Source organism: Strigops habroptila, chromosome Z, assembly GCF_004027225.2.
Source record: "Strigops habroptila isolate Jane chromosome Z, bStrHab1.2.pri, whole genome shotgun sequence".
Classification (NCBI taxonomy): Eukaryota; Metazoa; Chordata; class Aves; order Psittaciformes; family Psittacidae; genus Strigops; species Strigops habroptila.
Window position 1 is genome coordinate 2,233,298 of NC_044302.2, and position 15,012 is coordinate 2,248,309.

The window sequence follows — 15,012 nt, forward strand, 5'->3', positions numbered from 1 at the left end:
GGTGCCTAAGGAGAGATATAAAATCACAGAATCAGACTGGTTTTTATTGAAAAGGACCTTAAAGCTCATCCAGCTCCAACCCCCTGCCATGGGCAGGGACACCTTCCACCAGAGCAGGTTGCTCCAAGCCCCTGTGTCCAACCTGGCCTTGAACACTGCCAGGGATGGGGCAGCCACAGCTTCTCTGGGAAAAGTCTGTGCCAGCGCCTCAGCACCCTCACAGGGAAGAGCTTCTGCCTCAGAGCTCATCTCAATCTCCCCTCTGGCAGGTTAAAGCCGTTCCCCTTGTCCTGTCCCTACAGGCCCTTGTCCAAAGCCCCTCTCCAGGTTTCCTGGAGCCCCTTTAGGCACTGGAGCTGCTCTAAGGTCTCCTCTTCAGGAGCTTTCTCTTCCCCAGGCTGACTCAGCCCACACCACGAAGCCTCTCACGGCCGGGTCAGACCAGGAGGATCCGAGGAGCGGCGGAGCCGGGGAGACCCCGGAGGCCTCCGAGACCCTCCCCAGGAGCGGGCCGAGCCTCCCTGCCCGCACCCCCCAGCTTCAGGGGACCCTCCAGCCGCGGGCCCAGAGCCCCCCGCTCCCCGCTCCCCGCTCCCCGCTCCCCGCTCCCGCTCCCGCTCCCGCTCTCACCATGGCGGCTGCCGCCGGCGCCGCAGTCTCCAGGCAACGGCAGAGCGGATCTCGCGAGAGGCGCGCGCCAGTGCGGACACGCCCCCTAGCAACGCGGCGCTCCGCCCTAGCAACCGCGGCGGGGCCTGCTCCGGACCGAGCCGGGCCCCGGGGGGGGGTGAGGGGGGGTGTCTCCGGTGTGACCGACACCGCGCTCAGCGCTGCGCCCCGGCCCCGCAACCCGGCACCCGCTCCCCGTGTTTGTGTGTGTGTGTCCCGGGTGTCCTCCGCACCACGGACCCGGGCCCCTCCGCGCCTCCCCCCACCCCGCCCTGTGCCCGCCCCTCACTGTGTCCCCGGTCCCGGGTGGGCCGGTCCGCGCCTCCCCACCCCCCCCAGCCCCCGCCCCGCCCCCGGCACCGCCCCCGCCGCGGCGGGCAGGACCGTGCGGGCTGCGGGCTGGCACCGGGCCCGCCCCGCCCAGCACCGGCACCGGCACCGGGCCCGGCACCGGCCCATGGCGGCTCCGGGAGCGGCCGGCACCGCAGGTGAGGCCGCGGGGGGAGGGGGGAAGAGGGGGAGGGCGGAGGATAACGGACCGGCGCGCCCATCACCGCGGCCCCGGCCCGGGCGGCTCTGAGCCTGCAGCGGGCGGAACCGGGCCGGGCCCCGCGGGGCGGGAGCGGCGGGGGGGGCCAGGGTGCACGGAGAGATGTAGGGCGGGAGGGGGGGAGGAGGGGTGTGTTAATGGGGGTGTGTGCAAGGGGGGTGTGTACGCGGATGCGGGGGGATGCGGGGGGCTCGGGGGGCACGGGGGAGGGGTGTGTGCAAGGGGGGTGCAGACGTGCACGGGGGGTGCGTGTGCACCCGGGTGCGGGTGCTTGGGGCCGAGCTGGGGGTGCCCGACCACTGGGGTGGGGGCCGGGGGGCTCGGGATGGGGACAGGGGGGTGCAGGGGGAGCTGGGGCTATAGGGGTGCTCAGGGGACATGGGGGAGCAGTGGGGTGCCCAGGGGGTGTAGGGATGCAGTGGGGTGCCTAGAGGTTGTAGGAATGCAGTGGGATGCCCAGGGGACATGGGGGAGCAGTGGGATGTCCAAAGGCTGCAGGGGTGCAGTGGGGTGCCCAGGGGGGCTGGGGGAGCAGTGGGGTGCCAGGCCAGGATTTGGGGTGCCGGTGGCAGGCTGAGGCACGGGGGGGGACCGGGCAGAGCCCCGGTACAGGCGTGCCGATGCTGTAGGGGGGTGTGGAGGGCTGGGGGGGTGCTTGGGGACAGGGTGGTGGCCACGCTGGTGGGTCCCCGGTACTACAGAGGACTGCGGCGGGTCCCCGCGTGGTGACACAGGTGGCTCCCGCACCCACCCGTCCCTCCCACAAGCGCCCCGCACACGGCTCAACCGCGGCTCCCGTCCTGGTGGCAGCCCCGGGACACCGGAGCTTTGGCAGCCGGGCAGTGCCACCGGGATGGGCACCGGCCGGGAGCGGGGCTGCCGCCGGTGGGGTGGCCGGAGCCGGCTACCGCCGGGCTCTGCAGTTTAACGTGAGTCAGCAGAGCGGCGGTGGCAGCGGCGGGGGAGCCCTGACACCAGCCCCGCTCCCCCCAGGCAGCCGGTGAGCCCAGGCCGGAGCGGGGCAGCGTGGCCGGTGTCACGGCGTGACCATGCAGGCGGAGGCCCGCGGGGATTTCTGCGGCAGGGAGCAGCGCCCCGGTGGGTGCGGGCGCGGGGGGCAGCCGGTGGCGGGAGGGGACACACTCCATAGGGTGACTCCACCACGTCACCCACCGGGGCTGGGTGGTGGGATGGCGGAAATGGGCAGGAGCAGGCAGCCCCTGTGATCCCATGGGAGCTCTTCCCAGCATTGGAGTGGGGTGAGGACCCCATTTCCTGGCTGCAAGGTGCCAGCGGTGTGGAGTGCCTGGTCGATCCCACCTTGTGGGGTCAGGATGTGGCAGAGCCAGGTTGGGGCATGGGTATCCTGCAGCTCCGTGTGCCAGGAACAGGAACGAAATGCCCGCATAATAACTCTTTCCCCATCCCAGCTCCTTTGGGTTAGGGGTATTCTATCTCCTGCCCCACTGTCACCATCCTGGGGGGACAAGGAGGTGCCCAGCCCACGGTGAGCCCATCCCTGTGCCGGCTCACCCGGTGATGGCAGGGCCCGGTGGCACATGGTGCCGGGGTGCAGCTGGGTCCATCCTGCTCCAGCACCAACCTCGGCTGGGCCGGCGGTCTGGGTGCTGCCGCAGCCCTCCCTCGGTGTCCCTCACCATGCCACCACCGCCGGCAGACAAGCCGCCCTTGTCTGGGCTCCGGCACAGGCCGCGCTTTTGTCTCTCTGACACAAAGGGGCTGCTCGGGGCGGGGGGCGCGGGGCTGTGGCTGCCAGCACAAGGCCCTGGGCAGCTCTGCCCGTCCCACTGGGGGGTCCTGCTGCCCCCGTCCCCCTCACCCGGGCTGCCCGTGAGGGCTGGTGGGGCCCCGCGATGGAGCTGGCATCACCAACGTGACACACGCTGGTATCGCAGAGCTCGGCAAGGAGACGCTGGTCCCCGAGTGCCCGGCGGGGACCCCCACCCATGGGCCGGCCCAGCAGCCCCCCGGAGCCCCCACCGAGGAGCAGGGCGGCATCCCCATCCCCAGCGCTGGCCTGCTGCAGGTCACCGAGCGCCGACGTGAGTGCGGCCCTGCCTGTTCCCTGCCTGTCCTCGGGGTCCCCTGCCTGCCTCCAGCATCTCCTGCCAGCCCCTGGGTTCCTCTGCCTGCCCTTGACGTTCTTGAGAGCCCCTGCGGTCCCAAACCTGTCCTCGCGGTCCCCTGCCCGCCCCCAGCATCTCCTGCCAGCCCCTGGGGTCCCCAGCCTACCCTTGACGTTCTTGACAGCCCCTGCGGTCCCCTGCCTGGCCCTGAGGTCCCTTGACAGCCACTGGGATCCCCCGCCTGCCCTCGGCATCCCTTGAGATCCTCAACAGCCCCTGGGTCCCCCGCCAGCCCCAGCCCGGGTCATCTTCTCCCGCCGACACCCTTATCCTCCCTGAGCACCAGCCCCCCCTACTCCCTCCCCGGGTGCCCTCCCCGGCGCCGCCCGCCCCTCCCCGTGGCGCCGGGCCGGGCAGCGGGCGGGTCCCGGAGCGCGGCCGCCGCCCGCAGAGCCGCTGAGCAGCGTCTCCTCGCTGGAGGTGCACTTCGACCTGCTGGACCTGACCGAGCTGACCGACATGTCGGACCAGGAGCTGGCCGAGGTCTTCGCCGACTCCGACGAGGAGAACGCGGCCGGGGAAGCGCCCGGTGGTGAGCGAGGGGCCGGTCCCGGTCCCACCCCGCTCCCAGGTCGGTCCACCCGCCTGAGCCCCGCGTCTGTCCCGCAGGGCTGCAGCCGGTGCCGCGGGCCGGGTACCTGCGCTCGCCCTCCTGGACCCGGGCGCGGGAGCAGGGCCGCGAGAAGAAGCACCTCAGCGACCCAGAGCTGACGCCGGGACCCCCGGACACCTTCCTGCCCGCCGACCGGCCGCGGGAGCCCTAGGAACGGACCCGGCCCCGGCCCCCCCCCCGAGGGACGGCCCCGGGGATCCGCCGGGACCGGCTGCTTCGTTCCGGCATCGCTGGAGCCCGCCCCGGGCCGCAGGACTTGCAGCGCGGGTCGGCCGCGGGGAGAAGCGGCCCGCAGCCCCGCGGGGAGACCCGGTGGCCCGGAGCCTCTCCCGGCCCGCGGCGGAACGTGGCCGGTGCCGGTGCCTGCCCGGTTCTCATGTAGCAGCGCTGTGTTCCGCTAAAACCAAGCGACCCACCACCGCCGCGCCTCCTCCCGTGTCCGTCGCCGCTGGGGAGGGGCACGGGGCTCCCGTCGGGCCCGGGAGCACCGGGAGGGGGCGGAGCCGGCCCGGGGACGGGAGGAAGAGGGAGCCCGGCCCGTACCGGTGCAGCGCTGCTTTGCCCCCTGCCGATGGCGGGGAGGGACACACGACACCGGAGCCGCCATCCCACCGCCCGCCCCGTCCTGCCACGCCAAAGCAGGGACACGAGTGCTGGGTTGAACAGAGGCTCGTTAATGCTACAGGAAACCCGGGTGTTGCCCCCGACCCAGCAGCGTTATCCCGGTAATGTGTGTCCGTGGAAGGGGGTTCTCCCTGGCTCCCGCCACCCTGCCCAGCCCGCAGGAGCTCGGCTCGGGCCGGTCCTGCTGCGGCCGTGGCTCCGGCTCAGCCGGTAACACTGGCCCGTAACATGGGACCCCTGCCCTGCCCGCACCCACCCCTGCCCCTGAGCCCCAGGCACAGCCACTGCGGGTGGGATCAGTGCAGGGACAGCAGGAGCTGCTGTGGGTCACCAATGGGGTCCCGGTCCCTCCTTGTGGGCAGCAGCTGTGGTCTGCCGTGACCCCACACATCCCCCATCCCCTCTTGTCCCTCAGGGCCCCAGCACGGCTGTCCCCACAGGCAGAGGGTTCTTCTGGAGCCAGGAGACACCCTGGCCCCCAAGCAGCCATGGGGTGCCCGTGTCTGTCCCAGGGTGGCTGTGGGGCCTGGCTCCCCCCATCAGGGCTCTGCCTCCATGCTGGAGTCCTGGAACAGGGACTGCTTGCGCAGGCTCAGCCGGGCGCACTTGGGGCAGGTGGTGGAGTTGTCGTAGTAGCAGTCCCTGCAGGAAGGGCACAGCACCGGTCACCCCACACCGTGTCCCCCACCCCCGTGCCGCGGTCACGGCCACCCTGGCGTGTGCCATACCTGTGAAAGACAGCGGAGCAGTCGGTGCAGACCGAGGTGTGGCTGTCGAAGGGGAAGAGAACGTCGCCCTCCTTGCACAGCTCGCAGACAAACCCTTTGGCCTGGCAGCGCTGGGGTGGGATCATGGAGGGTCCCAAAAGTGCCCTGAGAGGACCCCGCAAGCCCCCCCAGCACGGTGCTGACCCCATGGGAGCTGTGCTGTGGGTCTGCCCCATGGCTCACCTCACAGTCCAGCTTGATGTGCTTGGCAAAGAGGGTGTGTATCTCAGTGAGGGAGCAGCTCAGGCGCCCGGCCTCGATGTCGATCAGGTCCTGCAGCGAGTACATCTCGTCGTTCTCCACAAAGTGCTGCCGGTCCTGCAGCTGCAGGCGGAGAGCCTGTCACCGCTGTGCCCATCACCGCTGTGCCCGTCACCTCTGTGCCCACCACCACTGCATCAGGCCCCAGACCCCCCTCACAGTCCCAGGCTCCCCCCAGCTCAGCCCTGACCCCTGGGCCTGACCTGCAGCAGCAGCCGTGCCTCCATTGCCTCCTTGCAGGTGATGAAGTAGGGTTTCATGAGCAGGATGTCCTGGCGCAGCTTCTGTGGGGGGACAGGGCAGGAGGGAATGGGGATGGGAATGAGAGTGGGCTCAAGACAGAAAAGGGCAGTGGCAGGGGCAGGATGGGGACAGATACAGGCAGGAGATGGGTAGGGTACGGGAATAGGGCAGGATTAAGATAAGGATGGAGATAGGGATGTGATAGGGACAAGCCAAGCTGGGTCAAATTCAGCATTGCAGCAGTTTGGGCACCCTATGTCCTGACCCCCACTGTTCTGCTCCCCCTTTGTGGGACCCAGTGGGTGCTGCAGGGGTCCCCCTCTCCCTCCTGCTCACCCCATGCTCCCTCTGCTGCCCACCCTGCCCAGCCCCAGCCCTGCAGGGTGGGATCGGGTGGGATCCCCCCGGGGAAACCCCATCACTCACCCGGATCTCCACCAGCTCCTCCACGTAGTTGAAGAGCAGTGGGTTGATCTCCCGCAGCTTCAGCACAGGCCGCGACACCATCAGCGCCAGGTACCGCATGCTGCAGCGCGACACCTGCCCACCCGCAGCCACCGTCACCCCACGGCCACCAGGCCCCATCGCCAGGGACACAGCCCTGGGGACACGGCCCCCACCAAGTGACCCCTGTCTACACAGGGACATGGCCCCCAGGGACACCCCTGACAAGAGACTTGTTCCCCCAAGTGATCCCAACCCACAGATGCGGCCTCCGGGGACCCCCATGACAAGGATCATGGCCCCCCAAGTGATCTCAACCCAGCGACATGGCCCCCAGGGACCCCCATGATGAGGGATGCAGCCCCATAAGTGATGTCCACCCAGGGATGCAGCCCCTGGGACTCCCCTGACCACGGCCATGGCCACAGCCCCCTGGGTGCCCCCAAGCCCCCGCCCGGGGCACCTTGCGGGGCTCGAAGTCCCAGTTGTGGATGGCGCGGGCGGGCACGACGGCCAGGTCGTTCCAGTGGCAGCTGCTGCAGTAGTAGAGGCCGGTGTAGTCGCACTGCCGGGCCTCGCTGGGCACCCCCCCTGCGGCAGCACACATGTTGGCACATGCACCGGCACTGGCGCGGCACCATGCATTGCTCAACCCATGCCATGTCCCCCCACAGACACACACAGCAACACCCAGTGGGTCCCTAACGTCACCTTCCCATGCGCTGTGGATCCTCCCAGCCCCACACAGCCCAGACCCCCCCATCTCCCCATAGGTTCCAGCCACACACAACCCCCAGAGCTTCAACCTTCAACTCCACCCCAGCCCCTCACATCCCCCACCCCCCAGCCCCAGGCAGCTCCCCATAGAGCCCGCAAGGGAGCCCAACCACACACAACCCCAGCCCCACTGTGCCCCAGCTCCGCCCAGCCCCATGCAGGCCCCAGCCCCAGGCAGTCTCACCCCCCACCCCAGCTCCACACATCCCCAGCCCCAGGCAACCCTGGCCCCCAGCTCCCCCCAGCCCCACAGAGCCCCACACAACAGGGACTCCAGCCCCACACAACCCCAGCCGCATCGTGCCCCCAGCTCCACCCAGCCCCATACAGGCCCCAAAGGAGCCCAGCCCCACTCCTCCTCCATCCCCCAGCCCCGCGCCACATCGGTCCAGCCTCACGGAGGGAGACGGGGGCCCGGCACTCGGCGCAGCGGTAGTCCTGGCTGTCCAGCCCACTCTCGGGGCAGATGCTGAGCTGGTACTCAGCCTGATGGCTGACCTTGGCCCGCACGCAGGGCTTGCTCACCAGCGGCAGGCACTTGCTGTGGCACCGGTAGTAGCAGCCTGGGGGAGGCGCAGACGGCTGTCAGCATGAGGATAGGGGGGATGGGAACGTGGGATGGATGTGGGGGGAGTCCCGGGGGTCCCAGCCCCACCTGTGCAGGTGTACCAGGTCTGGATGAGGCCCCAGATGATGGTGCTGCACTTGTCACACATCTGCTTCACGCTCTTGCTCTTCTCCTTGTAGAAGCGATGCTCCAGAACCACCCGGATGTTGGGCTCATCCTCGCCGGGGTCCTGCAGGGGTGCGTTTGGGGATGTCAGTGTGTCCCCCACACCTTGGAGACCCCCCTCCGTGCCCTGGTTCCGGCCCCACCTTCAGCTCCTGCAGCTTGAGGCGGAGGTGGATGAGCCGCACCACCGCGTCCTTCTGCCGCTCCGAGTGCTCGGGCAGCGCCAGGATCACCCGCTTGCACTCCTCGATGGCCTGGCGCAGCTGCTGCACGTCCGACGCCAGGATCAGGCCCTGCGGCACCGCGGGGAGGAGGAGGATGAGCCCGCAGCGCGCACCCCGCACCCCGCACAGCCCCGCACCCCCCGGCCCCGCTCACCACGGGGCGGGAGAAGTGATCCTCGGCCAGGCCCAGGTCCAGGGCGCTCTCGGGGTCCCCCGGGGACGGCTCCAGCCGCTGGCCTGCAACGGGGCCAAGTGCCAGCGGGTGCCGGTGCCGGTACCGGGGCAGTGCGGGGCGCGGGGGGTGTCAGCACCCACCCGGGTCCGGGTCCCCCCCGTCGGGCCGCTCCTGCGGCGGCGGCTCGGAGGCCTTGTCGAAGGGGTTGAGGTGGGCCTGGCGGAAGCGGGCCAGCCGCTCGTCGTACGCCATCGCCCTGCGGGACGCGGCCGCCGCCTCAGCCACGCACCCGCATCGGCAGCGGCGCCGCGGACGAACCCGCCCCTCCGCCTCCCCCGCCGCTGGCCCCCACCCTGCCCCGCTCGGCCCGCGCCGCCCCATCCCGGCACCGCTCCTCCCGCGCCGCTCCCCCCTGGCCCCCCCGCCCGGCGCCCCGCACAGCCCCCGGTACCGGCACCGCACCCGGGCCCCGCCCGCCCGCCAGGGGGCAGCGCCCCCTCCTCGCTCACCGCCGCGCCCCGCTCAGCGCCGCGCCCCTCCCCGCTGCCCCGCCCCGCCGCGCGGCCGCCCCCTGCCGGCCGGCGGATCACAGCGCGCACGGGCGGGGCCGCAGCGGGGGGGGGGGCACACACGGGACACGGCGGGGACGCGGCGGCGCGACCCCTGGGAACGGCCCCGACACCCAGGTCTGCAGCGCCCCAGAGCCCCCGCCCCACAGCGAGCGGCCCCTAGAGCCCCCAGCCCCATAGCCCCAGCCCCACAGCTCTTTGTCCCTATAGCCCCCACCCCGATAGACCCAGCCCCATAGCTCTTTGTCCCCATAGCCCCCACCCCGATAGACCCAGCCCCATAGCTCTTTGTCCCTATAGACCCTACCCGTATAGCCACCCGCTCCGTAGTTCTTTGTCCCTAGAGCCCCCAGCCCTATAGCTCCCACCTCTATAGCCCCCACCCCTCCCCTGAGACCCCACAGCGCAGCCCCACAGGGACACCCGGGGGGGCTGCAGCCCCATGGCAGCAAATGCCAGCCCCCCGCTCCGGATTCAGCCCAGCACCCAGGCAGGAGCTGGGGGGGTTTAGCGCTGTTTGGGGGTGTCCTGGATCCTCCAGACCCAGGCACAGCCCTGGGGCAGCACCGCGGGGTCCATGCCCCCACCTCGGTTTGGGGGGACAAAGGGCCAGCACTGCCCTGGCACAGGGAGGGGGCGGCCATCCCCCGTCCCTCCCTCCCAGCATGGAGAAGGGTGACAGTGGGGACAAAGGCACAGCCAGGCAAGGTGGCACCTGCACCCCAAGCCCAGATCTGTGGGGCAGGAAGGTGTGGGACACCACACGCCTGGGGGGCTCAGGGCACTGCCATGGCCTGGGCATGTGGGGTCACCATACACCCCCGGAGATGGGAATGGCTGGGGGGGGCTGAGCCCCTGAGAGCAGAGGGTGTCCCCATCCCTATCGCTGTCCCCCCACACACACAAAGGCACGGACAGGAGGTACCTGGACAGCAATAAATTTATTAAGTATTCAAAAAAAATATAAGACACGACCCAGTAAAAAAAAACGAAAAGGGAGGAGGCGGGGGGGGGGGAGGGGCCGAGCCGGCTCAGGGGGAGACGGGGTCAGGAGACACCGAAGGGGCGCAGGGGGAGCCCGGCCAGGGCCCGGGGCTGCAGCAGCGCGAAGCCGGGGGTCTGCGGGCGGCAGAGGGGGGCATCGGGCATCACTTGGCGCCCTGCGCCTCCGACTCCTCCTCGTCGTCCTCGTACATCTCGCCCTCCTCCTCGGCCGTGGCGTCCTGGTACTGCTGGTACTCGGACACCAGGTCGTTCATGTTGCTCTCGGCCTCGGTGAACTCCATCTCGTCCATCCCCTCGCCTGTGTACCAGTGGAGGAAGGCTTTGCGGCGGAACATGGCCGTGAACTGCTCCGAGATACGCTTGAAGAGCTCCTGGATGGCCGTGCTGTTGCCGATGAAGGTGGAAGACATCTTCAGCCCCCGTGGAGGGATGTCGCAGACGGCCACCTTGACATTGTTGGGGATCCACTCCACGAAATAGGAGCTGTTCTTGCTCTGGATGGCCAACATCTGCTCATCCACCTCCTTCATGGACATGCGGCCCCGGAAGACGGTGGCCACAGTGAGGTAGCGGCCGTGGCGGGGGTCACAGGCAGCCATCATGTTCTTGGCGTCAAACATCTGCTGGGTGAGCTCGGGCACGGTGAGGGCTCGGTACTGCTGGCTGCCGCGGGCCGTCAGCGGCGCGAAGCCCGGCATGAAGAAGTGGAGCCGCGGGAAGGGCACCATGTTGACGGCCAGCTTGCGGAGGTCAGCGTTGAGCTGGCCGGGGAAGCGCAGGGAGGTGGTGACCCCGCTCATGGTGGCCGAGACGAGGTGGTTGAGGTCGCCGTAGGTGGGGGTGGCCAGCTTGAGAGTGCGGAAGCAGATGTCGTAGAGAGCTTCATTGTCGATGCAGTAGGTCTCATCTGTGTTCTCCACCAGCTGGTGGATGGAGAGCGTGGCATTGTAGGGCTCCACCACCGTGTCCGACACCTTTGGGGATGGCACCACGCTGAAAGTGTTCATGATGCGGTCGGGATACTCCTCCCGCACCTTGCTGATGAGGAGGGTGCCCATGCCGGAGCCGGTGCCACCACCCAGCGAGTGGGTCAGCTGGAAGCCCTGAAGGCAGTCGCAGTTCTCACACTCCTTCCTCACCACGTCCAGCACCGAGTCCACCAGCTCGGCCCCCTCCGTGTAGTGCCCCTTCGCCCAGTTGTTCCCGGCCCCGCTCTGCCCTGCCAAGGGGGTAAAAAGAGGCACCGATGGCTGCTGGTGCCCCGGTGCCCACGCTGGGGAGGGGACGGGGCGCTGCCGCCGGCGGCACCGGTGAGATCTGAGGCCAGGGTGGGGTGGGAAGTGGGAACTGCAGAGGTTTGGCAGCGAACCGGCTGTGCCAGGCCCCGCAGCCAGGGTGGGGATGCGCCTGCCGAGCGCCCCAGGCACGGCGATGGCCCGGGAGGGGTGTGGGGACGCGGGTGGCAGCGTCCTCCCTCCCCAGGGACCTACCAAAGATGAAGTTGTCTGGGCGGAAGAGGTGTCCGAAGGCGCCCGAGCGCACACTGTCCATCGTCCCTGGCTCCAGGTCCACCAGGATGGCACGAGGCACGTACTTGTGAGCTGCGAGAGAGCCCATGCCGGGGGGGGACGTGCTACTGACCCCCAGCCCACACACACCCTGAGGGGCCCCACGGGACTGGGTGCATGTATTGTGGGGCCCCCCCCCAAACCGTGGTGTCCCATGGGGCTGGATGTGTGTGTCATGTTCCCCCTGAACCACGGCGTCCCTGTGGAGCTGGATGCACATGTTGTGTCCCCCCCAAAGATGGGGTCCCGTGGGGCTGGGTGCATGTGTTGTGTCCCTCAGGGGCTGGGTGCTCACTTCTCCCCCACACATAGTGAGGGTCTCAAAGGGCTGGATGCACTCTTCCCCCCCCAAACTATAGGGCTCCACGGGTGGGGGTGCACATGTCCCTGTTCCCCCACCCAGGTCCCCGAGGGCTGGGTGCATGTATCTTGCATGTATCTGCCCCCCCCAACCTGCCCCACCCTGCAGACCCGGGCCCTGCCAGCACCGGGGGGGAAGGGATGAGGGGGTTCCCCCCAGGCTCGGGGGGGAGGGTGCCGGGCTACCTCCCCCGGGGGATGTCCCAGAGGGGCTGCGTGTCGCTTACAGGAGGCCTCATTGTAGTAGACGCTGATGCGCTCCAGCTGCAGGTCCGAGTCACCCACGTAGTTGCCGCTGGGGTCGATGCCGTGCTCGTCGCTGATCACCTCCCAGAACTGGGGGGGACAGTGATCAGCGGGGGGGGAGCACCGGGCACTGGGGGGGGGGGGGGGGGGGGGCACAGGGACCCGGGGGACCCCTCCTCATCTCCCCTCCCACACCCACCCGCGGGGCAGGGCGGGGCGCCCCCTGGCAGCGGGGCGGGCCGGGCGCTGTCCGCGGTGCTGAAGGGCGGACAAAGGCGCGGGGCGGGGGGGAGCGGGCGGGGCCCTTTGTCCGCCCGGTGCGGCGGGAGCGGCGGGGGGGGGGGAGCCGAACGGGGGGAGGTCTTTGTCCGCCGCCCGGCTCCGCAGCGGCGGGGCGGGGCCGCCGTTACCTTGGCGCCGATCTGGTTGCCGCATTGCCCCGCTTGGATGTGGACGATCTCCCTCATGGTGCTGCCGGGCCGGATCGGAATGGGATGGGAGCGGGACCGGGAGCAGGACCGGGAACAGGAGCAGGAGCGGCACCGGGAGCGCGGGGGCCGGCCCGGCCGCCGCCACCTCCTTTATAGGCGCCTCGCGCCGCACCGGGCCGGGCGCTGACGTCACCGCCGCCCCGCAACCAATCGGCTGCCGCCGCCGCAGCGCTGCAACAGCCCTGCGGCACCGGCACCGCCGCCCGCCCCGCCCCGCCCCGCCCGGAGCGGGGACCCCGGCACCGCGGGCACGGGCCGGGGGACCCTGCGCGCGGGCTGCGGGGACACCCCGGTACCGCGGGGGCACCCCGGCACCCACGGGAGGGGACACACGGCACGAACGGGCGACGGGGACCACCCAGGAGCGGCGGGAGCATCCCGGGGCGGCGGCTGGCGGGGGGGGTGACACCCCCAAACCCGCGTCCCTCCGCAGGGGGGGATAGAGACAGGGTCCGGGGCGGCCGCACCAGGGGGTCCCAGTGCCAGCAGCATCCCCCTGAGGCCGGACGGGCGGTGGCGGGCGCGGCTCTAGAACAAAGGCGGCGGTGAGAGGCGCTTTGTCCGGGCTGTGCCCTGCACCGGGACCGGCCCCAGCGCCCCGCCGGCCGCACCCTGCCGCAAGGCCCCGCGGCCGGTGCAGGTGGTAACCGGGAGCAATCGAACTTAGAAGAGGCGGTGGGGCCGGGAAGTGGTCCCCGGGAGCTGCACGGCGGTGCCAGCCACGGCATCACTGCAAAGAGCCTTTATTGGGAACCGCGAGTCCCTGAGCCCGCATCGGGTGCCGGAGCGGGAAACCCCGCGGTGCATCCCATCTCATCTGTCTGTCTGTCCCACAGTGGGGCGGCTGGGCCGTTACCGGTGTCCCTCTCCCTACCAGGAGCACAGCACCACCTCCCGCAGCGTCCGCCTGAGCTCCTGGCTCCGGAAGGCGTAGATGAGGGGGTCAATCACAGAATTGCAGATGATGAGGATGAGGAAGAGATTGAAGTAGCTGAAAAAGCAGGTGCAGAAGGGGTTGGTGGGGCAGGTGACGATGAGGATGAGGTGGAAGAAGAAAGGTCCCCAGCAGATGAAGAAGACGCCCAGGAGGATGGTGAGGGTGACGGCTCCCTTGAGGCTGCTGCCACGATAGACAGCAGGCTGCTTCTGCTGGCTGGAGATGCTGTGGAGATGGTGTCGGGCCAGGGCGAACATGTGGATGTAGAGCACCAGCATGAGGACCAGCATGAAGAGGAAGAAGCTGATGAGGCAGAGGAGGATGGTGGTGTTGCGGTAGTAGGTGATGAAGACAGTGCTGGAGACCGTGCTGGCCAGCCAGATGCTGGCCATGGTCACCGCAGCCCGCTGCAGCGTCATGATGCTGTGGTAGCGCAGGGCGTAGAAGATGGTGATGTATCGGTCCACGGCGATGACCCCCAGGAAGGAGAGGGAGGACACGACAGAGCTGCAGATAAGCATGTCGATGATGTTGTCCATGTGGCGGACGATGCTGGTGCGGATCACCAGCACGCCGTGCTCCATCAGCAGCATGAAGAGCATCTCCACCAGGTTGCTGATGCTCACCAGCATGTCAGAGATGGCCAGGCAGCAAATGAAGTAGTATGTGGGTGAGTGCAGGTTCCTGTTCTTCAGGATGGCGGCCACCACCAGCAGGTTCTCTACCAGGCTCGCCAGCCCCAGTGTGAGGAAGAGCTCGTTGGGGATGTTGAGCCCCTGGCACCAGCCACTGCCAGCCCCTACTGTGGCATTGCTCTGGTTGCCCTCGCTGGTGTTCCAGGGCTCACGCAGCAGGCGTAGGGGGGCCAACGTTAACATGGCCCCAACTCAGCCCCAGAACACCCTGCAGCACCCGCACACCCCCCGAGAACCCGTCGTGCCCCGCCAGCGCTGCCGTGGTGCCCGGCAGCAAGGCCGAGGGGACACAGAGGAATTGAGGATGGGGGGTTCCCACCTCCCGCCTGCAGGGACCGTAGTGTCACGGCCGCCTCCTCGCCAGCCCTACCCAGTGTCCTGCAGCCACGCGCCTGCCAGGCCGGGGCGTCAAGGAAGAAAGGGCCCTTTCTCTGCCCCACTTTAAAGGCTGTGCGGCTCCTCCTCCTGAGGAGGGTGGGCACCTGCATGACGGCAGCACCCTGGCAGCAAGGGGAGCCACTGAGGAGGCCGGGGCTGCCGGACCCCCAGCACAGCCCTGGGGAGCCGTGGGCTTGGGGTCACCATGTGCCTGAGAGTCACAGGGAGTCCACATACATACCCCTCTGCTGTGATACTTGGGTAGCATGTACCATATTGGTCCTCTGTGTCCTGGAGTCCTGCGTGCGCTGGGGGGACCCTGGCATCCTGGGGGACTGCGTGCCTTGGGATGTCCATGCACTTTGGGGACCCCAGTAGGATTGTCCCTATTGCAGGAGCTTCTTTCAGTCCCCATCCCTACCATTGGCCTCATGGGCACCACTGGCCTGGCCTGGCCCCAGGGAAGGTGTTTTGCACCACTGGGGCAGGCGATGGGTGCAACAGGGATCATCAAAGGCACAATGAGATGCGGTGTT

The 15,012-nt window shown here is 69.3% G+C and overlaps 4 protein-coding genes across 8 annotated transcripts; 1 reads left to right on the forward strand and 3 right to left on the reverse strand.

Annotated features, from left to right (window-relative positions):
- The first annotated feature begins 767 nt into the window (after positions 1-767).
- On the forward strand, positions 768-4,399 carry DBNDD1 (dysbindin domain containing 1). 2 transcript variants are annotated; one of them, XM_030511990.1, is made up of 5 exons: positions 768-1,157; positions 2,213-2,317; positions 3,136-3,282; positions 3,758-3,898; positions 3,976-4,399. In XM_030511990.1, the coding sequence occupies exons 2-5, from the start codon at positions 2,269-2,271 to the stop codon at positions 4,128-4,130; spliced, it is 492 nt and encodes a 163-aa protein (XP_030367850.1). In that variant the 5' UTR covers positions 768-1,157; positions 2,213-2,268; the 3' UTR covers positions 4,131-4,399. The 2 variants fall into 2 exon arrangements, with proteins under 2 accessions (XP_030367850.1, XP_030367851.1); XM_030511991.1 differs by lacking the exon at positions 2,213-2,317 and having other exon boundaries at positions 1,025-1,157.
- A 234-nt stretch (positions 4,400-4,633) lies between these two features.
- DEF8 (differentially expressed in FDCP 8 homolog) lies at positions 4,634-8,740 on the reverse strand. Of its 4 annotated transcripts, none has more exons than XM_030511986.2 (12): positions 8,690-8,740; positions 8,368-8,483; positions 8,207-8,289; positions 7,972-8,121; positions 7,751-7,892; positions 7,494-7,658; positions 6,782-6,909; positions 6,301-6,414; positions 5,835-5,915; positions 5,554-5,694; positions 5,332-5,441; positions 4,634-5,245 (listed from the first exon to the last, which is right to left on the reverse strand). In XM_030511986.2, the coding sequence occupies exons 2-12, from the start codon at positions 8,477-8,479 to the stop codon at positions 5,143-5,145; spliced, it is 1,329 nt and encodes a 442-aa protein (XP_030367846.1). In that variant the 5' UTR covers positions 8,480-8,483; positions 8,690-8,740; the 3' UTR covers positions 4,634-5,142. The 4 variants fall into 4 exon arrangements, with proteins under 4 accessions (XP_030367846.1, XP_030367847.1, XP_030367845.1 ...); XM_030511987.1 differs by having other exon boundaries at positions 8,679-8,706; XM_030511985.1 differs by having other exon boundaries at positions 8,368-8,705.
- Positions 8,741-9,717: 977 nt separating this feature from the next.
- TUBB3 (tubulin beta 3 class III) lies at positions 9,718-12,614 on the reverse strand. The gene is made up of 4 exons (XM_030511983.1): positions 12,386-12,614; positions 11,957-12,065; positions 11,292-11,402; positions 9,718-11,020 (listed from the first exon to the last, which is right to left on the reverse strand). The coding sequence occupies exons 1-4, from the start codon at positions 12,440-12,442 to the stop codon at positions 9,945-9,947; spliced, it is 1,353 nt and encodes a 450-aa protein (XP_030367843.1). The 5' UTR covers positions 12,443-12,614; the 3' UTR covers positions 9,718-9,944.
- A 580-nt stretch (positions 12,615-13,194) lies between these two features.
- Positions 13,195-14,293, reverse strand: MC1R (melanocortin 1 receptor). Its single transcript, XM_030511989.1, has one exon. The coding sequence runs from the start codon at positions 14,279-14,281 to the stop codon at positions 13,337-13,339; it is 945 nt and encodes a 314-aa protein (XP_030367849.1). The 5' UTR covers positions 14,282-14,293; the 3' UTR covers positions 13,195-13,336.
- Positions 14,294-15,012: the final 719 nt, after the last annotated feature.

Excerpts from the sequence above, each read along its gene's own strand:
- DBNDD1 (XM_030511990.1), top strand. The coding sequence starts at position 2,269 with ATGCAGGCGGAGGCCCGCGGGGATTTCTGCGGCAGGGAGCAGCGCCCC. Across the intron at positions 2,318-3,135 it reads CGGCAGGGAGCAGCGCCCCG|AGCTCGGCAAGGAGACGCTG; the intron begins GTGGGTGCGGGC and ends CTGGTATCGCAG. Across the intron at positions 3,899-3,975 it reads GGCCGGGGAAGCGCCCGGTG|GGCTGCAGCCGGTGCCGCGG; the intron begins GTGAGCGAGGGG and ends TCTGTCCCGCAG.
- DEF8 (XM_030511985.1), bottom strand. The coding sequence starts at position 8,608 with ATGGGGCGGCGCGGGCCGAGCGGGGCAGGGTGGGGGCCAGCGGCGGGG. Across the intron at positions 6,910-7,493 it reads CCGGGCCCCCGTCTCCCTCC|GGGGGGTGCCCAGCGAGGCC; the intron begins GTGAGGCTGGAC and ends GTGCTGCCGCAG. Across the intron at positions 6,415-6,781 it reads GGGACTTCGAGCCCCGCAAG|GTGTCGCGCTGCAGCATGCG; the intron begins GTGCCCCGGGCG and ends GCGGGTGGGCAG.
- TUBB3 (XM_030511983.1), bottom strand. The coding sequence starts at position 12,442 with ATGAGGGAGATCGTCCACATCCAAGCGGGGCAATGCGGCAACCAGATC. Across the intron at positions 12,066-12,385 it reads GCAACCAGATCGGCGCCAAG|TTCTGGGAGGTGATCAGCGA; the intron begins GTAACGGCGGCC and ends TGTCCCCCCCAG. Across the intron at positions 11,021-11,291 it reads CCCAGACAACTTCATCTTTG|GGCAGAGCGGGGCCGGGAAC; the intron begins GTAGGTCCCTGG and ends CCCCCTTGGCAG.
- MC1R (XM_030511989.1), bottom strand. The coding sequence starts at position 14,281 with ATGTTAACGTTGGCCCCCCTACGCCTGCTGCGTGAGCCCTGGAACACC.